This window comes from Myotis daubentonii, chromosome 1, assembly GCF_963259705.1.
Source record: "Myotis daubentonii chromosome 1, mMyoDau2.1, whole genome shotgun sequence".
In the NCBI taxonomy this organism is placed as follows: Eukaryota; Metazoa; Chordata; class Mammalia; order Chiroptera; family Vespertilionidae; genus Myotis; species Myotis daubentonii.
In genome coordinates, this window is record NC_081840.1 from 128,521,295 (window position 1) to 128,543,885 (window position 22,591).

A 22,591-nucleotide genomic window follows, 5' to 3' on the forward strand; every position below is an offset into this window, starting at 1 on the left:
AAAGGGTGGCTCAGAGGGCACTGGGAGTCATGTGAGGAGAGACTGCTTGGTGTGGCTCTGGGAGAGAGCTGAGGGGATGGCTTCTGGGTGCCCTCCCTGTGCTGGGTCCCTCTCCCAGATGCCATCACCCCTGTGTCAAGCCCTCCCTTCCTTATCGCCTCAGCCCGGGGAACGTACATCCGGAATCCTTGTCCCCGACCCTGTAAGCTATACAGGGCACAGGAGCCAGCTGCCAGGGCCCACGGTGTAGCCAGAGGTCCTCAAACTTTTTAAACAGGGACCAGTTCACTGTCCCTCAGACATTCCACACATGCGCACTGCAGGCCCGGGGCGAGTCGGCTGCTAAGCAGGACAGGCAGTGGCGGCAAAAACACCCGGCCCGGCCAGATAAATGTTTTCAGCGGCCGCATGTGGCCCGCGGGCCGTAGTTTGAGGATGCCTGTTGTAGACTTTCATGGAGGTCTCTTAAGGAGGTCGGGATGGACTCAGGGGGTGTCAGAGACTGAGTTGTGTGACTTTGGTTTGGGGTTTTCATTCCCTTGCTGGTCTAACTGAGGCCACCATTCCAGTGCTGAGCCCTCTCTTCACACAGCCAAATCTTGATACCTGGGGCCTGATGAATTCTGCTGGCCCACCCTAATGACTCCCTGAGGCCCATCAAACACAAAGGTCCACAGGTACCTGGTGGGTGATGACTGGCATTTGTGTACCCTGGGACTTTTGCTGACTGGCCTCACACTGAAAAATGAAGCCAAGTTTGAATCTGAAACAACATGGTAAACACCACTGGCACCTACCTGATGACTCACTTACCTCATGCAACTCACATACCAACAGGAGCTCTTTCAGTGACTGACCCCAACAGAAAGCTGGTAGGTGGAGGTGGATCTCGGAGTGACTTGGGCTTTTTGCTCAGCTGCCCCATGGGCTTGGTGCTGGTAGAAGGAGGCATTGCTCTGCAGCTTGGCCCCTCCCAGGCGCACCCAGGCCCAGCAGAGGCAGTCACAAGCTGGATCGCTTTGTTGTTCCACACAGGTAGTCCAGGGGAAATCACAGGCAGAGACTGACATTGACTTGCAACAGAGTCCCGCCGAAGAGGCCCCAGAACCAACACACTCAGTGGGGCGCTTCAGAGCATGACCCAATTAGAACAAGCAGAACACCCAAACAGAAATCTGGGCAGGCACCCCACCCAGCTGGAATGAATTACTTGACATGGGGTCAGCCTTTGAACAGCAGCTTGTATACTGTGTGTAGCAGCATGAGGATCAACCCCAATTAGCTGATGTGCTTCCCATGTACACAGAGTGTTGGGCAGGGGAAGGACTAGATGATGTCACATCAGTAATGGAGTTGGGTAACACGCCTATGTAGTGAGTGGATCACTCAGACTCCATTTAGTTTGTTTGCCAGGGAAATAGAGAGCTCCTTTTTTTTTTTTTTTTTTTTTTTCCATTTGAGCCCACCCTAGGACTCAAGGGTACCTAAGTCCCACTCTGTGAGTCAGAGTTCAGGTTGATGAGACCACAGTCCTATTTGTGATCAAAAGAATCTTTCCAGTGGCTCCAATGTTTTAAATATCTTTGTAAAGAAACCTTGAATGTTGCTCTTTCCTTCTATTAAACAAACAAATAGAAGAGTAACAATCTCTTCAGGACTTCCTTGAGCCTCATGTTTTAGTCTGTCTTTCTAGAGAACTCCCAACATCCTATGGCCTTCCTTATTAAAACTTACCTTTAACTTGTCACAAACCCCAATATTCTCATCTTCAATCCCAACCTAGTGCTGTTCCTCTTGAAACTTGGGATTCTCCTGCTAATTCCATTTTTACCCTCTATTGACTGTGTTCACTACCACTCCCCATATTTCTATTATGAAACTCTCCTACAGATTGACAAAGAAGGTAGCGTATTACACTTAGCAACCTGAGTTTATAAGTCAGTTTCACCACCTTATATATCCCAATGAGTCACTTTAATCTCTTTTCATTTCCAGTATTCTATGCCAACAATCAGTTAGCCATGACATTAAACACAGCTTGAATAGCTACAGGCAGTTTTGTTTAATTAATTACTAGGCTTCCTTAAACTACTGAAATTCTATGTGCCTTTGATCCTGTCTATAGAAAAATGGAGAACACCATAGCTGGCAGCATTGGAAAAGAAAAAAACACAATGAAAGAAACACTAAAAAAAGCAGAGAATAAAATAAAATAAATCAAGAACTCATGGAAGAGGGAAAAAGACTATAGGATCAAGGAAAATACTTCATACAACTAGGCAAAGGTCGTAGCCTAAAGAGAAAGACAGACTGGGAAGTCAGTAAATAGAGGAATCAATTAGAAATATCCTCTAAATACACGCTGAATTTAATTTATATAACATGAACTATACATAGATATTCTTTACTACTTACAGATAAGTACAGTGGGGCCTTGACTTATGGGTGTCCCGACTAATGAGTTTTTCGAGATACGAGCTGTCTCTTGGCCGATTTTTTGCTTTGAGTTGCGAGCTAAAATTCGGGATACGAGCCAGCTTCAGATACCCCACTGCTAGTTGGCGCAGCGAATGTCAGAGTGAACACCACAGTGAACACCACAACATCAGCCCAGCATCACGTGTCTCACTCGTTCACAATTGATTTGACATACGAGTAATTTGAGTTACGAGCTCCGTCATGGAACGAATTAAACTCGTAAGTCAAGGCCCCACTGTAATTCATTCCAAGAAGAATAGATATCATTTTACCTAACAACGCTTGACTGATGAGGCCTTGCTTAGGTACAACCTTTGGTTCTGTGGCCATAGCTAACTGAGAAGGGCCCTAAAAGCTTTGGTAGGAAGAGCAAGGTCCTATTTACCACTACAATTGTCAAGGAGAGTAAGATAAATGCTCAGATTAATTAAGCCTCTTAGAAAATCTCTAAATCAGAGTTAACACACAATCAGACTTCACTTTCTGAGTTGGTCTGATTCACATTTATATCTCAATGCCAGCGCTACATAGGAACTTATCAGTGTATGTTGAGGGACAACAGAATAGATTGGGGAGTCCAACAAGTTGACAGTCAAATCATGGGTTGGCCACTTGCTAACTATAGAATCATGGGTCAATTCATCCACCTCCCTGAATTATAGTTGCCTCATTAATAAAAAGTAGGCTACAATACACAGCTACATTGACAGCTATTGTGATGATTATATAACACAGGTTATATATAATATAGGGTCTAGCACACAGTAGAACACTCTAGAACTTTTAGTTTCTTTTCTCTGCTTTCCCTTAGGTAATGTATAATTTTTAAAATCCCATAAAATCCTACCTGCATAAAGAGTCTTCTTCAGAGAGCTCATGCACTATTAAGGAAAAAAGTAAAATACATTTTAAAACAATAGAAAAATACAAGACACTAAAAGTATCAGAGTAATGCTTTGTTATAAAGTATTCCTTTAGGACCACACACAAAGACTATACCAGAGGGACTATTAATCATACTATTGGTAGGCCATTAACAACACTTACTTTCTCCTTTTAAATATATCAAATCCAAGAATAAAAGAGAATGGGCTCTTTCAACATTTGATACCTACCTATCAACTGCTATTTAAATGAACATAATCCCAATAAAATCCCATAAGGCTGACAGAAAATGGCAACATTAGTAGAAGCAGAATCCTATATAATAAAACCTAACATGCTAAGTGTCTGGTAGTTCGGTCAACTGTTCAACCAATCAAAGCATAATATGCCAATGATATGCTAATGCAGCTCAACTGCTTGCTATGACATGCACTGACCACCAGGGGGCAGACACTCTGACCAATAGGTAGCTTGCTTCAGGGGTCTGGCCTATTAGGAATGAGTGAGATGGGCCAGACACACCCTGGAGCCCTCCCGAGGTCCCTCCCAGCCCTGATTATGTACCGGTGGGGTCTCTTGGCCTGGCCTGCGCCCTCTCATAATCAGGGACCTCTTGGGGGATGTTAGAGAGGCAGTTTCGACCCAATCCTGCAGGCCACTCCACTCAGGAGGGCACCAGATGCAGGGCTCAGGGGTGGCAAGCACTGTTGTTGGAGTACGAGCCTCTCTGGATAGGGAATAACAGGGCGCAAGCCCACGGCCGGCACAGTGGGCCAGTATGAGCGGGAGTGGCAGGTAGGAGCTACAGGCAGAGTAGGACTGCGGGTTTCAGCCTGATCCCCGCAGGACACCCAAAGGGACTCCTCCTGTGCATGAATATGTGCACGGGGCCTCTAGTCATAGAATAACAATGTCAAACTTAAATAACATTAGTTTTCAGGACTCATTCCCTTAGGAGCAGTTACATGAGAGTATATTTATTTTGTGTAAGACAGTATGACTTATCCAGCTCTTCAGTGAATACAGCCAGTTTAGGATGGAACACTCCATCAAAAGGAAGCTTGGTCACTAGACACTACACTTTCCAGCACAGCAAAACATAGGAAGCAGACTCTTTCTGGCTCCATTTCCAATCTATAATAATAAAAGTGTATTATGCTAATTAGACTGGACATCCAGACGTACTTCCAGATGACCTTCCGGATGAAGCCGTGGGGGCTGTGGCCGAGGCAGAGGCTGCTGTTGTGGCGGGCGGAGGCCGAGGCAGCCTCCACAGCGGCGGGAGCCGGACCCATTGCACCAATTTCATGCATCGAGACTCTAGTTGCAAGATAAGTAAGAGAGACTTTGTGAGTCCAATTTGATAAAGTAGAACCCATGAGACTATTTCCTTCCATTGCTACAGTGTATCTGTCCCCAGCTCATAGAGCAGGGTGGTCCAGACAGTCAGTGCTCTGCAGTAGAGCGTGAGGTCATTTTTCTCAACCTTCAACATTAGGTGGCAAATGCCTACAGAAATCATTCTCTTTCAGCTTGTACCGCAGATGTCATCATAGCCTATGCTGATGAACAACAACAACAAACCACAAAGTTCAAAGAACATCTTGGATCACTACATCCAGTTACATTAGCATTTTACTTTTTTAATCAAAAAGATACCCACTGCATAATTCCTGCTATACAACACTCAGGAAAATACAAAACTATGGAGACAGTAAAAAAAAAAAAAAAAAAGAAAAAGTTCAGTGGTTTCCAAGGGTTAGGGAGAAGGTAGGAATGAATAAGCAGAGCAGGGAGAATTTTTAGGACAATGAAACAATTCTATACGATACTCTTGACTGTGGATATGTGTCATCATACATTTGTCAAAGCCCATAGAATGTACAACAGCAAGTGTGAATCTTCAGGTAAACTATGGGCTTTCGTTGATAATGATGTGTCAATGCATGTCCATCCGTTGTAATAAATGTTCCTCTCTGGTGCAGGATGTCAAAAGTGAGCAAGGCTGTGTGTGTAGGGGCTGAGGGGTTGATGGGAACTCTGTACATTCAGCTCAATGTTGCTGTGCATCTAAAACAGCTCAAAAAATAAGGCTTATTAATTTTTCTTTAAAAAATGTATCCGCTGAATCTGCTATTAATATATATCAACATATTAATGCTATTGTCAAGACACAGTCACCTTAGAAATTAACATAAAGATCAGAATATGGGTATTATCCCAAATTGAGTGAAGCATATGGAAAGACATAAATAAAGCCAGTAATCTTAATTGTAAACTAGGACAAGAAAATAATTGGTAAGTATACCAATCTTACTTGATAATTATAAATGGGGATTTAGTGCAACACAAATAAAAAGTGATTTTTTATTTGTAATTAAAAGGCACTTTTTATTTGAATTTTAAATCAGAAATTATTGCCGAAACCGGTTTGGCTCAGTGGATAGAGCGTCGGCCTGCAGACTGAGAGGTCCCAGGTTCGATTCCCGTCAAGGGCATGTACCTGCGTTGCGGGCACATCCCCAGTAGGAGATGAGCAGGAGGCAGCTGATCGATGTTTCTCTCTCATCGATGTTTCTAACTCTCTATCTCTCTCCCTTTCTCTCTGTAAAAAATCAATAAAATATATTTTTTAAAAAATCAGAAATTATTATGCTGATTTTATCTAAAAATTATCTTGAAACGGTAACTGGATAAAAAGAAAAGTTTATCATTCCCTAATATTGCAATAGTAATTTATGTACAAATACCTGTTAAATACTCACCAAGAGTCACAAATGTAATCAGCATTGCAGGCAATTATGGATGATGCGACTGAAACTAGTGCCATGTTATATTACTTGCTTTTAAAATAAAATTGTAGGTGAGAGCCAAAGATTCAGTCAGGGCTACACCTGCTGTGCAGAAACATTTCATGCAGCAGGCTCAAGTCTGCTATCCTTAGAAAGTCCTGCTTACACGCATCGCCTTCAGTTGGTGTCTGAAAACCTGAATCTGAGCAGGGTTTTCACATTTTCCAAACTTATAATAGAGGCCCCTGTGCCTAAACACTTTGTACAACCAACGGTGTTCATGCTGAACACTGGCTTTCCTTTTGGAAATCTGGAATTTTGGTACATGCTGTGGGGAAGATGCCTATGTGGTTAGCATGACATAAAAACCTTGGCACTGAGTCTAACCAGACTGGTAGATGGCACAGTTCACGTGTGTTGTCAGAATTTGACCCTGGAGTAATGAAGACCTCCTGGTAACTCCACAGGGAGAGGACTCTTGGAAGCTTGTGCCTGGTGTCCTCTACCCTTTGTCACACACACACCAATTCTCTTTGCTGATTTTACTTTGGACTTTCACTGTAATAAATCTCAGGTATGAGCACCACTATATGCTGAGTCCTATAAATCTCTCTAGTGAATAAGCAAACTTAGGTGTGGGTTTAGGATCTTTAACAAAATTGCATTATGTGAAATTGTTATTATTTGATTTGAGGTATTATACATAATTACAGTCAGAAGCTGGTTGCACAGAATACCTGTCTTTGATTTTGTTTTGCTCAGTGCTTTTTTTGGAGATTCCTGTAGATCTGTAACTATTGGAAAAGAGGTATAGAAAGGGATAAATAAAACAATGATGTAAGAAAACAATGTGAAACAAGCAACAACCCTATTTACTCAGAATAGAAAATACAGAGCCCTAATGATTGGCAACATGTTCTATAACATGGAAGTTCCGCTCAAGAAAAGGAAAACATCACACTGACAATTTTCTTCAACTAAGCAGGGCTTAATTTCTTTTTAGAATAGTTATGAATCAATCAAGTAACTGTGATAACTACAGAAAAACAATAATTACCATATTAGTATAATAGCATCCTTGTGCTTACAGAATTCTTTCCTAATTTGTTCCTAATTTATTATAAAACTTAAATCATGGTTCACCTATTTAAGTCAGTTGTTGGCAGGCCAAGTCAAAGTCAAAGAAATTGTATCCAAAATGTAGGGATATCCATGGATATTCCACCAAACTCAGCATGTATGGAAACTTACTGCTCTTTCCAGTTGAACTGTTGCTCTTTCCTGATCATAGGGAAAGTCCTAGTCTTCATGTCCGACCTAAATGCCAGTGCACTGCCTGGAAACCTGTCAGTCACCTTAGATTTCTTTCTCCTCATCACTTTTTACATGCAATCACCAGGAAATCGTATGAACTTAGCCTCCTACTGTCTCCACTTACTTTGCTACTGTCAACTGCCCTAGTCAAGCATGGGCTCTTAAGAAATGGCTTTCATCGGGAGGGAAATACCACCAACTATTATTTTTCCATCTTAAATTAATAAGATTTTTTAAGCAGAAAAAGAAAGACATAGACCTAGAAAAAAAACCAACATTTCAAATGGAGTAAATATAGCTTCCTGACTCATTTCTGCATGGATGGGTGAAAACTTCATAATGGACTGATGCTAGTCCAAGGAGGCAAAATCTTCCCTTGTCTCCATGTTTCTTTATGTGGTTTCCTTCTATGAACCCACTCACAGGCCAAATACAAGCTGCCGTCTGTTTTTACAAATAAAGTCTCACTGGAACACAGCCATGCCTGTTCACTTACAGGTTCTCTAGGACTGTCCTCACACCACAATGGCAGACTTGAGTAGATATGGCAGAACACATGGCCTAAAATCAGGCCCTTTACAGAAAAAGCCTGCTGATCCCTCCGTCCTATCACAACCAGAGGGCCATAATCAAATCTAATCTTGTTCCTCTTCTGTTCAAAACTCCCATGAATCCCTGCAGTAAGCAGTGCTGGTTCCCCACCTCAGTCTTCATTCTTGCTGGACAACTACAACTGTATTTGGTTGGACATTTACTGTCCTGATACACAAAGAAGGTGGTGTCTCCCCAGCTCCAAAAAGGGAAATGATTATACTAAGCGCATCACAGTACCTAGTTTACCAATAACTGGTTTAGGAATGAGCACGTGATGTAACTCAGGCCTATAAAACTTTACTCTAAAGTGGTTCTCAACTTGTGGGTCACGACCCCTTTGGGGTCAAATGACCCTTTCACAGGGGTCGCCTAAGACCATCAGAAAACACATATATAATTACATATTGTTTTTGTGATTAATCACTATGCTTTAATTATGTTCAATTTATAACAATGAAAATACATCCTGCATATCAGATATTTACATTATGATTCATAACAGTAGAGAAATTACAGTTATGAAGTAGCAACGAAAATAATTTTATGGTTGGAGGTCACCACAACATGAGGAACTGTATTAAAGGGTCGCGGCATCAGGAAGGTTGAGAACCACTGCTGGAGGAAGTCAACTGAAAGTCTGTCCATTTTCTCCCTATTTACAAGAAACACATAGTCCAGGCCAGTGAGGTTCAGAGGCTTGAGCATTGTCCCATGCACCAAGAGGTCGCTGGTTCTATTCCCACTCAGGCCACATGGGTTGCAGGCCTGATACCCAGAAGGGGTGGGCAGATTGCTATTTCCATCTCTCTCTCCCTTTCCTATCCTCTCTCACTAAATATCAATAACACCATACTGTTTTTGATGTGTAAACTAATTTCTCAAAACATTTTTAATCACATAAAGAGTTCAATTACATTTCAATCTTGGTTATTATTCTTTTTTAAAAATTTGTTTTATTGCTTAAAGTATTACAAAGACTATTACATATGTCTCCCCCCGCCCCCTTGACTTTCCCCCAGCCTCCCCTACCCCCCAGTGTCTTGTGTCCATTGGTTATGCTTATATGCATGCATACAAGTCCTTCGGTTGATCTCTTACCCCCTCCCTCTCCAAACCTCCCCGCCTTCCTGCTGTAGTTTGACAGTCTGTTCGTACTTTTTTTTTAAGTTAAAGAAAGCACATATCTCAACATCACTAACCAGGGATATGCAGATGAAAGCCTTAATGAAGTACCAGCTCACTCCTCTCAAAATGGCTGTCATCAAACATAAATAACTAACAAGTTTTGGCGAGAATATGGAGAAAAGAGAAAGCCTCGTGCACTGTTCAAGTGATTGTAAATTGGCACAGTCACTGTGGAAAGCAGCGTGGACACTCCTCAAAAAACTGGAAATAGAACTGCCATTCCACTTCGGGGTATGTATCCAACAGAAACGTGAGCACGAATTTGAAAAGATATTCACACCCTTATTCACTGCAGCAAGATTTACAATAGCCAGGATATGGAATAGCCAGCATAGATGTTCTTCCATAGATAAATGAATAAAGAAGAATGATTATATATGTGTGTATATACATGTATACTATTACTCAGACATAAAAAAGAATGAAATCTTGCCTTTTAGGACAACATGCATGGACCAAAAGGGTGTTATGCTAAGTGAAATAAGATAAAGAAAGACAAATACTGTTTGATCTCACTTACCTGTGCAATCTAAAATAACAAAACAAACAAAACAGAAACACACCCTGTAGCTACAGAGAACAAACGGATGGTTGCCAGAGGATAGTTGAGGAGAGGGATGAAATAAAGAATATGAATAAGAAGTGCAAACTTCCAGTTATAAAATATGTAAGCCACTGGGATCTAGTGCACAATACAGAGAATGTGTTAATTATTGTAATAACTTTGTTCGGTGACAGATGGTTACTAGACTTTTCATTGTGAACCCATCATAAGATATGTAAACGTCAAACCACTATGTCATACACCTGAAAGTAATATATTGTGTGCCAAGTAGACTTTAAAAAATTTAAAAATGAACAAAGCAGTGCTTTGGCCTTCACATATTGCCATGTGAGAATAGGATGCTTTGGAGCCATAGACAATTACTGACCAGGAAAGCAGGCATAAACACTGACAACCTCACAGCTGCATAAGGGACAACACCTGGGGTCCTTATGTCATCACTGAGCCACCCAAACAATCCTGGTTCCTATTGTTTCAGCCTCTTAATTAGGCCACCTATTATTATCTGAAGCTAACAGCATTCTACCTGATAAGTTCCCAAGATCTACAAGATAAGATCTAGTCCTTTCTGTAGAAAGGGTTTCATAAGCCTGCCTTAGCTAAGCACTCACCTCATTCCCAACCATTCCCGTAGCGCACATTTTCACATTGAAACGGCACTGCTCGTGAACCCCATAAACTTCACGTGTACATCTTAGTTCTTGCCCTGCTGTTCCTGCTGCCTAACGTGTAATCGCAATACCTGTTTCCCCCGCCAAACATAACCCCTCTGCCCCTTTACCTGGCAAACTTCTCCTCCATCTGCATGCTTACTTTAAATCCCACCCACATTTTTATTTGTTTTAATTTTTGTAGTGTGTGTGTGAACTTTAGAGGACATTTATTAAAGTTGGGGATAGTGAAACAAGAAAGGGATGGGGAAATGAGCCTAGGCTCACTAAGTGGTCAGACAAAAGAGGGTCTCAGGGACAGGTTTAGAGGGTTTGCCCGGGATAAATTGCCACTGACCATTGTTGCTCTGGCTGTAAGCCTCCTGGGGTCCCTCAGAGTTTAGGAGATGCATCCCTGTGGGAAAAGAAAGGGAGGAAGGCTTGGGCGTCCAAGCACGCCTTTATTTTTCTTTGATTTTTAACTACTTACAAAAAATTGATTAGAGAGAGAAAAGGAGAGAACTTTGATTTGTTGTTCCACTTATTTATGCATTCATTGGTTGGTTCTGGTGCGTACCATGACCAGGGATGAAACCCACAACTTTGGCATATTGGTAACAAAGCTTTAAGAACTGATGTACAGGGCCAAGGCCTCACCCACGTTTTTAAAACTAATTATCATCATGGACTTAAAGAGGCTAGCACATACTACACATCAATAAAAAAAAATAATGATAATTATAAAGTCCTAGTGCATTCTACCACCTGGTAAGCACTGAATAAAGTATAGTAAGTAATAGGAATGATAATGACAATAACAAATTCTTAGAGGGCAGGGACTGTGTTTTTAAAATATTTCAATTCTGCAATATAAGAATAGCATTCAGTACCTAAAAGGAAGCTGAGAGTTAAATAGTAGACCAGTAAGCAAACAAATTAATAATTAAATTTTGGGGGAAAAAATTGAAAATTCTGATGGAAAAACACACGCACAAAAAAACAGAAATAAACCAGGGACAGCACTCTCATATTATGAGAAACTTCAAGGTCAAAACATCATTTCATCCTTGTATTTCCTAAAAATTGCAAAACCTGCCTACACAAGTCCTCTGATGAAGGTCTACCAAGTCCAAGGTGTCCTCATACATTTCTGATTGCACAATGAACTAGGTGCCACATCTGGGTAGCACTATGGCATTTTTGTCATTGTGAAACACTTTTGTATTTTAATGTAATTTGTAGAGTTCTGAATTGGGTTATTTGAATACTTATTATGATTACCTTCTGACCAATGGTAACAGAGCATCTTGTTCTAAAGAAATTACAGTGTCCTGACAATTACCCAACAAACAGAAGGAAACATCTTGTTCTAATGAGTCATCATATCTCATTCTGTTTTGACCTCTGAGGAATGAAGGTGATAATAGTGAGATCTTGTTGTCATTATATATAAAATACTCCATGATTCTCAACAGGTTTGGCCTTTCTGACTTCTGTGCTATTGGTAGGTATCTTTGAAAAATAACCTCATTGGGCCCTGCCAGCACAGCTCAGTGGTTGATCACTGACCTATGAAACTGGAGATCAAAGTTCGGGTCATGGTCAGGGCACAGGCCGCTTTTGCAGGCTCAATCCCCAGTGCGGGGTGTGCAGGAGGCAGCCAATCAATGAATCTCTCTCATCATTGATGTTCCTATGCCTCTCCCTTGCCCTTCCTCTCTGAAATCAAGAAAAGCATTCTCATCGAGATTGTCGCACACTAACTAAGGGCTGCAGTTCTTATTGTTTGCCATTTGTTTGTGGTACCAGGAAAGTATTGTTGAGTTCCCAGTTTTAGTGACTTTTTTAGTGAGACAAATCACTATGTAAAAACAGATTTTCACTTACTAAATGTAATCCACTGGCTGTAAAAACTAAACAAAAGATTCATTTTTAAAACAAGTCCAATTAGTTACAATGTGAATACAGAGGAAACATACAACAACGTAATTTAAAGTCATTTTTCTTTTTTACATAAAGATATCATATATGATTTTAGGGTTCGGGACTAAATAAATGAACCTCTTTTCAAACACTATTGCCCCAGGTTTTAGAATTACCTATAATTAACTGTTTTAATAATACTGAATACTATTCTATTAAGGAAGAGATTAAGAAAAACTATACATGCAACTTACACATTGTTTGGTGGGTTTTTTTATTGCTCTTTCATTAGCAAAACTTACTCTTAATTCATCCATGGTAGGACCACCAAGAGGAATTCAATATCAGAAGTCTTACCAAGATTGCTACCGTCAGAAGATCTTATAGGTCTATCTTCTTTATATTTAGAAGTTAGTTGTTTGCTATCAATAAAAAAAATGGTGATAAATAATATTACTATGTTAATACAAACAGAAAAATATTTCCCTAATATTGTAAATTCTTAGTTTTTCAGTTAACATCAGAGTCAATATTAAAACTTTAAATCTACTATACACTTCAAACTTGTAAGTTCTACAAACTTCTTATGAAGCATGTAATTTTTTTTTTTAAAAAAAAGCACGAAACAGTCATGATTTGAGGGTAATATAGTTTGGTGAATTAATTAGGGTTAGCTTGACATAATGGCAAGTCTCTTGAACTCAGACATCCCTGTTCTATAACCAACAGCTATTTGTTCTCAAACAAGTCACTTTTCTGTGGCTCAAGGTCCTCCTCTACAAAATAACAGTTTTACTGCCTTACTTTCGAAGCTTGTTTGGAGAATTAAATTAAATACTGCAGCAAAAAGAGATGCTTGGAGAAACAGCAAGGCAAAGGAAAAATCTCTTCATGAGCTTTATTTTTTTATATATATATTTTATTGATTTTTTACAGAGAGGAGGGGAGAGGGATAGAGAGTCAGAAACATCGATGAGAGAGAAACATCGATCAGCTGCCTCCCGCACGCCCCCCACTGGGGATGTGCTCACAACCAAGGTACATGCCTTCGACCAGAATCGAACCTGGGACCCCAGAGTCCGCAGGCCAACGCTCTATCCACTGAGCCAAACCGGTCAGGGCATGAGCTTTATTTTTTGAAACTATTTTAGAATCCCAATGAAATCTCAATGTGGGTTTTTCATAGTTTCTAACATTCAAATGTTGCAGTTCTCAGAAAATATTAACTAGAGGCCCGGTGCACGAAATTCATGCACTCGGGGCAGGGGGTCCCTCAGCCTGGCCTGTGCCCTCTCACAGTCCAGGAGCCCTCGGGGGATGTCCGACTGCCAGCTTAGGCCCACTCCCAAGCCGGCAGTCGGACATCCTTAGTGCGGAGGTGGGAGAGGCTCCCGCCACTGCCACTGTGCTTGCTAGTCATGAGCCCATCTCAGGGCTTCTGGCTGAGTGGAACTCTCCCTGTGAGAGTGCACTGACTACCAGGGGGAAGCTCCTGTGTTAAGCTTCTGCCCTCTGATGGTCAGTGTGCATCATAGCAATCGGTCATTCCACCATTCAGTTGATTTGCCTTTTAGCCTTTTATTATATAGGATGGAACTACTTGACAGTCAATGTGCCCCACTGAGGGGTTCTGGATGAGGGAGGGTGCAGGCCAGGCAGAGGGACCCCACTGGTGCACAATCGGAGCCGGGGAGGGAAGCAGGAGTTTGGCCAGCCAGGGAAGAACCACAGGAGAGCTCCAGGGCATGTCCTGCCCATCTCTCTCAGTCCCAATTGGCTGGACCCCAGCAGCAAGCTAACCTACCAGTTGGAGCATCTGCCCCCTGGTGGTCAGTGCACATCATAGTGAGTGGTTGAGCGGCCTTAGTGTATCATTAGCATATTATGCTTTGATTGGTTGAATGGATGACCAGACAACCAGACATTTAGCATATTAGGCTTTTATTAGATAGGATTTTGGTTATTATTCTTTCTTTGTGGTTTGTAATTCAGGGTGTTTTAACTACTATATAACTTGCAACTAAATGTATGTACAAATACATTACCTCATGAAGTCAGATAACACAATGCTCCCTTATTTTTGTTGTGAATCATGCCAACCGCAGAAAACTAATAGAAGTCAGGACGTGGCCTGAACCACTACTATCTTTTCCCTATCTACTCACACTGTGAGCCAGCAGATCTTTATGAGAATGATGCTTAATATCCCTGTCCACACCCAATTGGCTTGGATGACAGAATCCTACTTGTCACTAATGGGTACTGATGAGTCATGATGGGGTCTTAGCAATTGTAAGGACCCTTAACCTACTCTTGAGTCAGAGCTTTCTAACTGGCTTCCATGTGAGGCATAATTCAAAATATTTTGAAACCTGAGGTAAATTCAACTCACTTGGGAATGTTTCATTCTTATGGCAAAGAGGTCCTTTGAGGGGCCAACCTCAATTATGGAGTCTCAGGCAAGCTGCTGCCTACTTCTCTGGGAAAGGTGACATGGGACCTTCCACTGCCTAAACAAAGATGTTCTAGTGTCCTTGGGGGGGGGGGGGGGGAGAGGGACAGATCTGGTAACAAAGGAGAAAATCTGGTCTTCTCCTGCAGCTTTATTTCAATCTCTCTGGCAGCTTAGAATAGTTCCAACTAAGCCCTTCATTATTTCACTGGCCCTAGCTTTAATAAATGTACCCTCCAAATATAAAACAAGGAATGAGCAATTGTACCTTTCCATGTGATTGATTTTTGAAGCTCTAGTTACTAAAAATTCCACCATTTTCTCTTTGTTTTCATATTTAGCAAGTGAAAATGGTGTGAAGTCATCCTGTATAAACAGAAAAACAGTTTATAATTTATTAAATTATATATATATATATATACAAACTGAACATTAAAACTTATGAACTTACACATATGATATAGAAAGTAAATAAAAAGTAGCCCCTTTTGCCCTGCCTGGTGTTCTCACTGGTTAGAGCATTGGCCTGCTCATGGAAGGATCCAGGTTTGATTCCCATTCCAGAGATTGCACCTGAGTTGCAGATTTGGTCCCCAGCCCTGGTCTGGGCCTATGCAGGAGGCACCCACACATTAATGTTTCTCTCTTTCACCCCTCATCCTTCTCTCCCTTCTACTTTCTCTAAAATCAATGGGGGGGAAATCCTCTGGTGAGGAGGAAAAATAAATAAAAGGATCCCCTATCTTCTCACCCCTGTGCAGTCACTGACTGTTCTTCCCTTTAAAATGCCCTGCACTGCCTCTTCAACAGATTAACTGCAGCATCCTTCTCCAAATCTCACTTCCAACATTTACAGTACGGGTTCCCAGAATCTGTTTTCCTATCATGGTATCCTGTTGTTATTTTGTTGCCTGTGGACTGGGGCTTCCTCTTCCCTCTGGCACTCACCCAGCTCCCCTTGCTGGGTACTAGGCCTCCTCCTCCCACCCATTCCCAGCAGCACCATTTCCTAAGCCCCTGGCAGCACAGCAGCCAGTCCCCAGCATCACTTCACTCCCCCAGGCCTTCAGCCTTAGTGGGCTCTGAGCCTATCGCCCACTCCCAGGCACTAACAGGAAGTTCTTCCTTCTGGGATGGAAGGGTAGCTGGAGACAGAGCTTTGCCCCCTACCATGGACCCTACATTTCTCCAGCCCCCTGACTGGGCTTTGGAGTGTTTCCATGGTGATAGGGCCTGATCTATTTTATTCAGTGTATGCATTTGAGAAAGAAAATCTTTGAAGGAAGGAAGGAAGGAAGGAAGGAAGGAAGGAAGGAAGGAAGGAAGGAAGGAAGGAAGGAAGGAAGGAAGGAAGGAAGAGAGGGGAGGGAGGGAGGGAGGGAGGGAGGGAGGGAGGGAGGAAGAAGAAAGAAAGAAAGTTCTTGTGCCCAGCTGGTGTTGCTCAGTGGTTGAGTGCTGACCCTTGAACCAGGAGGTCAGGGCACATGTCCAGTTTGTGGGGTGAATCCCCAGACGGGATGGGCAGGAGGCTGCCAATGGATAATTCTTTCTCATCACTGATGTTTCTATCTCTCTCTCCCTCTCCTTTCCTTTCTCTTTAAAATTAATAGAACATACAATTTTTAAAAGGCTTGAAACTAAAGTAAAAACATGTATTTCAAATATTTTGTAAATAGAGTTACTTGATCTATACCTTATTTCTTGCTTCCATATTTGCCATACAGGAAAGTAGCTTTTCCACTATTGCTGTATTGTGGCCAAGGACAGCATAGTGAAGAGGAGTGTTGCCGTGGATGTCCATTACATTTGGATCGGCACCATGGTCTAGAAGAATGGTTGCACATTCCTCTTGGTCATATTGTATGGCCTGTCAGTATTATGCCAAGAAATAGATTATAAGTTCTAGGAATTCAAAGTAAACATTCCACAAGTTTCACCAATGGCTTCTCGTTAAATGAGATAAACTCATTTTTATTCTAAGTAATTCAATTAAACCCCTCTCATGTTGACATAGTTGGCTAATACATACGTGAATGAGAGCCGTTTTGTTGTCAATGTCACAGAGGTTCAATAGGCAATGTCTACGTGTTAGCAGTCTCACCACTCTCGGATGGCCCTTGCCACAGGCCACATGCAGAGCAGTCCTATGAAAGTGAGAGGACTGCTTAGAGAATTAGAGGGCACCAGATGAAAGCCTACAATATCCACGTAATTGTAAACATTTCTCTCTATGCCTTCAAAGCAAATATTTAATTTTCTTCTGGAGACAGTACAATATTTATTAGTTTTTGTTACTCACCACATTAGTGAAGGAAAAGCCTGTTTGAATACAGAGAGGATGACCTGGGAATTCAGCTTAACTTGGTTCTGATCCTATTTTAATTGTCACTTATTAGCTGTCACTTGGCCTTTCTGGGCTTCCATTTCCTCATCAACAAAATGGGGATAAAAATAATAGGCATCTCACAGGGCACCACTGTTTGTTTTAATGAGAATCTATGCAAAGTGTTTACTGCAGTAACTTGCACATAAAAACAGCTTAATAATTATGATATTAGTATCATTATTACTATTACCACCACTTTACAAAGACAACATATCAATTAGCAAACTGATATCATTATACCTGCTTTGCACATGTGTTTTAAGGATTAGGAAGAACACAGTATTTCAATTATTCTAAAATGCTTATATTCTCTCACTTTAACATCTCTGACATTGGAATCCAATTTTTAATTCAGAATGTCTTACAGAAGGCCAAGAGACATATGTAAAGATGCTCTAAGTCACTGATCACCCAAGAGATGCAAATTAAAATGAAAACCAGGTACCATCTCACACCTGTCAGAATGGCTATCATCAACAAATCAATAAACAAGTGCTGGCGAGGATGTGGAGAACTAGGAATACTTGTGCACTGCTGGTGGGAGTGCAGACTGCTGCCGCCACTGTGGAAAACAGTATCGAGTTTTCTGAAAAAATTAAAAATGGATCTTCCATTTGACCCAGCAATCCCACTTCTAGGAATGTATCCCAAGAAATAAGAAACACCAATCAGAAAGAATATACGCACCCCTATGTTCATAGCAGCACAATTTACAATAGCTAAAATTTGGAAACAGCCTAAGTGCCCAGCAGCAGATGAGTGGATTAAAAACCAGTGGTATACCTACACAATGGAATACTATCTATCTATACTAATAAAAGGGTAATATGTTAACTAGACCAGATAGACCAGACATCTTCCAATGTCCTTCCAGATGTCCTTCTAGACAAATCCATGGTGGCAGAGGCAGAGGTGGTTAGGGATGATCAGGCTGTCAGGGGAGAGCAATAAGGGGTGATCAGGCCAGCAGGGGAGAGCACTTAGGGGCCATCAGGCAGACAGGCAGAGCTGGTTAGGGGCAATCAGGCAGGCAGGCAGGTGAGCGGTTAGTTGCCAGTGGTCCCAGATTGTGAGAAGGATATCCAACTACCGGTTTAGGCCCGATCCCACAGAGCCTAAACCAGCAGTCGGACATCCCCTGAGGGATCCCAGATTGGAGAGGGTGCAGGCTGGGCTGAGGGACCACCCCCCACGCACGAATTTCAAGCACTAGTCCTCTAGTCCTATATAATAAAGAGATAATATGCAAATTGACCCTCACTCCATCAGGCCACCACAAGATGGCTGTGCCCCTAGCAGAGGCAGGGTTCCCGTAACAAGCGGTAATGAGCGACCGTCAGGGACCTGTGGCTGCGTGGTGCTGGGTCTGGGTGGGGGACCTGAGGCTGTGCCACCCGCCCGGTGGGGCTTGACAGGGGACCTTAGTCTGCACCCACCGCCCGACAGGGGTATATGGGGAACCTCAGGCCATGCCCCTGCCCTGGTGCCAGGCCTGGCGGGGCTTGATGGTGGTGGGGCTGGCTGGGTCTGGATCTTGCCCAGTGGGGGTGGGGCTAGCCGGGTCTGGGTCTCGTGCAATTTCGAGGTGCAGTGGGTGGCTGGGAACTTGACTCTGGGTCGCAAGGTGTGCTCCAGACTCTGACAGGAGGAAGATTTTCATATACATTTTACTAATTTTCTTTCAGCTCTGACACTTCTATTACAGAGAAAGGGCAAATAGCAACATTAAAATATTTCCTCTAATTAATTCCCTTTTAATGTGTACAAATTTTGTGCCCTGGGCCACTAGTCTATATTATAAAAAAGCCAGTGGACGTAATGCCTTCACACCGTAATGACCAAATGACCAGTCACCAGGAGGTGCATGGAGCACCTCTCAGTCCCTCCCCTGCAGCCCACAAGCTTCGATTGGACCAAGGCTGATGGCCAGAGGGTGGCTGGGCGGTGGGCGGGTGGTTGTGGAAAGGTGGGCTCGGTGAGGCGGGCACAGTGAGGTTCACGCGGGTGGGTGGGGCATGTGCCGATTAGCGGAGTGCACGTGAGTGGGCAGGGCCATGCAATTTTGTGCACTGGCCTCTAGTATAAACATAAAAGCCTATGCGACTGCTCGACCAGTAACTATGATGTGAACTGACCACCAGGGGCAGACGCTCATCACAAGAGCTGCCCCTAGTTGTCAGTGTGCTCCCACAGCGGGAGCGTGGCTCAGCTGATGGACAGGCGCCAGATACAGGGCTTACGGCTGGCCACCACAGCCCCGAGACTGCAGCAGAGCAGCAGGAACACTGGTGGGGGCAAGTGCAGCAGGGCCGGGATGAGCAAAAGTGGCAGGCAGGAGCGGCAGGTGGTGTTGGACTGCCTGTTTCGGCCGATCCCCACAGGCCATGGTTCTCCTATATTTTCTATTTTATTACTTTTTTAAAGAAAAAAACCCAGTTAGAGAAAGAAAAACATCACATGATCTCACTTATATGTGTAATCTAATGAAGAAAACATACTGATGAACAAAATATGTCCAGAGGTTTGGATGCATGGAATAGATCAACAGATACCAGGGTGGTAGTGGAAGGACAGGAAGAGATCAACCAAAGAACAGATATGCATAACCCATGGACGCAGACAATAATATGGGAAAGTCACCTGGTGGGGTGGGGTTTGGGTGGAGGGAGGACAAAAAAGGAAAAAATGGGAGACATCTGTAATGCTGTCAACAATAAAACAAAAAGAACATTTTTAAATGTTTTTTAAAAATTATTTTTAATTGATTTGAGAGAGGGAAGGAGAGGGAGAGAGTGAGAGAAACACCGAGGTGAAGGAGAAGCATCAATTGGTTGCCTCCTGTAGGCACCCCACCCAAGCAGTGATCAAACCAGAAACCTGGATAGGAGCCCTGACTTGAAAAGAACCTGAGACCTTTCAGTGTACAGGAGGGATACCAGCCGATGCTCCCACCAACTGAGCCATACTAGTCAGGGCACTATTTTGAATTTTTCATTTTTATAACCACACAACGAAAAAGATTAAGCTATAATCATTTACATATTATATGTAATAAAGCTATATGAAGTAAAACACATATGGTGTGCTTACAGGCATAGGTGACAAACAACTCAAGTGCCCGTCAGTAGATAAGTAGATGAAAAAGATGTCGTACATTTACACCATGGAATACTCGCTGCTGTAAAAAGAAGGCGCTCTTATACCCTTTGCATGGATGGATCTGGAGGTTATTACAGTAAATGAAATAAGCCAGTCAGAGACAGACAAATACCATATGATCTCACTTACATGTGGAATCTAACAAACAAAATAAACTGACAAACAAAATAAGAGCAGAGGCATGGATACATGGGCCAGACTGACAGATCTCAGAGGGAGGGGGCGGGGGAACTGGAAGAGATTCGCCGGAGAACATATGTGCATATGTGCACAGCCCATGGACACAGACAGCAATGCGTGAAGGCTGAAGGGCGCTGGGTGGAAGGGCACTGAGGAGGTGAAATGGGGGACATCTGTAACAGTGTCAACAGTAAAAATAAACATAAAAATACAAATATTCTCTTTACTTCTGAAGAGGCCAATAGTTGTCAGAAGATACCAAGCCTCAAAACATTTTCCAAAAAATTCCCAAAAACAGAAAGTGAGAAATCAATTCATATTTACTAGAATGTCTGTATATGTTCATTAAAGAAATTATATTTTTTACAAAGGAAATGTTCATTTATAATACAAATGCCCAGAAATAAATTTTATCACATTTTGCACATATTTTTTCCATAACAAACGATCATAGTCTTCTTATATGTATAACCAAACTGAGTCTTTCTTATTAATACACTGCTATTTTAAGAAGTGCTGAGTAAAACAAATTGTGTAATTTATCTAATTATTTCATAATGATATTTTAGTATAAATAGAATTGATGGGTAGAGGGAATACATATGCTAAGTGTGGTGCTCAGCATCAAATTTCCTATTTCAAAATCAAAAGCAACTTAAACTTGAAGTAGGAATATAAAGACAATCACTGGTCAACTTCACAAATTTTTTGGATGGAAAATACTATTTAACTCCTCTTTTAACTTATTCCTTTCTTACCAGGACACTAAATATTTTTCCCTTTGTATGCTGGTCACTTATACTTATGCAAAAAGCACTTTGTCCACTTTCAAATTAGAGTTTTTTCTTGATGATTTTATTTATTTTTATTTTTATTTTTTTAATATATTTTATTGATTTTTTTACAGAGAAGAAGGGAGAGGGATAGAGAGTTAGAAACAGCGATGAGAGAGATCGATCAGCTGCCTCCTGCACGCCCCCCACTGGGGATGTGCCCGCAACCAGGGTACATGCCCTTGACCAGAATCGAACCTGGGACCCTTGAGTCCGCAGGCCGACGCTCTATCCACTGAGCCAAACCGGTTCAGCTCTTGTTGATTTTAAAGACTTCTCTGTAAAAGGAAGACATACTTTTCCCTCTGATACACATACATTGCAAATATTTTGCAAGCACATTTTCTTTGATTTTGATAATATTATTTTCTGATACACAGTGGGTTTGAATTTTTTATATTGCTCAGTCAATCTCCTGAAATCTTGCTCTTGAAGTCTTGGTCAACATTTTTTTAAAAAATGTATAAATAATCCTTTGTGCTTTCTTCTGGTACTGTTCTCATTTTCTATATTTAAAATTTTTAATCGGGAATTTATTTTAATTTAGTTATTTTTCTCCAAATACTTAACAGAAAATTTCCACCATTTTTAACTGACCCTTTTCTACACATATGAAATGTCATCAGTATCAATTTCTAAAGTCTTACATATATTTGGGGTGTTCGGAATTTCCCATTTTGTTCCAATCATTTATCTGTAAATAAATACTTTCTGAAAGTTTATAGCACCTGATGATAGCTAGAAGGGTAAACCTGTGTCTACTATACAAAATTTTCTTAATTTCATCACAACAATGAAAGATAGCATGTAACTGAAACAATTTTAAAACATAATTACTTGGTTGTAAAATTGATAAACATAGGAAGGCACACATTTTGAGAAAGTGAGTCTTCCTAATCAGGACCACAGCCATCTTCCCACTCAAAGTTCCTTCTGAGGTCCCGCCATTAGGAACATAGGTGCACACGGATATAAAGCGGTTATTGGATTTTATCCAAAGAACTTTTAGCTCAGAGGGTGATCGATTATGGGAATTATTTCTCTCATTATTCATTTTTCTATAGCATGTGACATTATAGTGTAAAAATGTGTACATCCTATGTAATAGAAACCTTATATGCAAATCGACCGAACAGCAGAATGCCCAGTCGCTATGATATCACTGACCACCAGGGGGAAGACGCTCAATGCAGGA

The 22,591-nt window shown here is 41.7% G+C and overlaps 1 protein-coding gene and 1 long non-coding RNA gene across 2 annotated transcripts in view; both read right to left on the reverse strand.

The window, feature by feature from the left end:
• Positions 1 to 12,800, reverse strand: part of LOC132213367 (ankyrin repeat domain-containing protein 26-like) — a 70,321-nt gene extending 57,521 nt beyond the window's left edge. Inside the window, exons 1-5 of the mRNA XM_059659827.1 lie at positions 12,744 to 12,800; positions 10,822 to 10,878; positions 6,893 to 6,949; positions 4,549 to 4,683; positions 3,326 to 3,359 (exon numbers count right to left, since the gene is read on the reverse strand). Of these exons, the coding sequence (XP_059515810.1) occupies positions 3,326 to 3,359; positions 4,549 to 4,683; positions 6,893 to 6,949; positions 10,822 to 10,876 (281 nt within the window). The 5' untranslated portion in view covers positions 10,877 to 10,878; positions 12,744 to 12,800. The remainder of the gene's footprint in view (positions 1 to 3,325; positions 3,360 to 4,548; positions 4,684 to 6,892; positions 6,950 to 10,821; positions 10,879 to 12,743) is intronic.
• A 2,283-nt stretch (positions 12,801 to 15,083) lies between these two features.
• LOC132226679 (uncharacterized) lies at positions 15,084 to 17,057 on the reverse strand. Its single transcript, XR_009451071.1, has 3 exons — positions 16,868 to 17,057; positions 16,532 to 16,705; positions 15,084 to 15,204 (listed from the first exon to the last, which is right to left on the reverse strand). It is a non-coding gene; the product is annotated as an uncharacterized LOC132226679 (long non-coding RNA).
• Between the last annotated feature and the right edge of the window lie 5,534 nt (positions 17,058 to 22,591).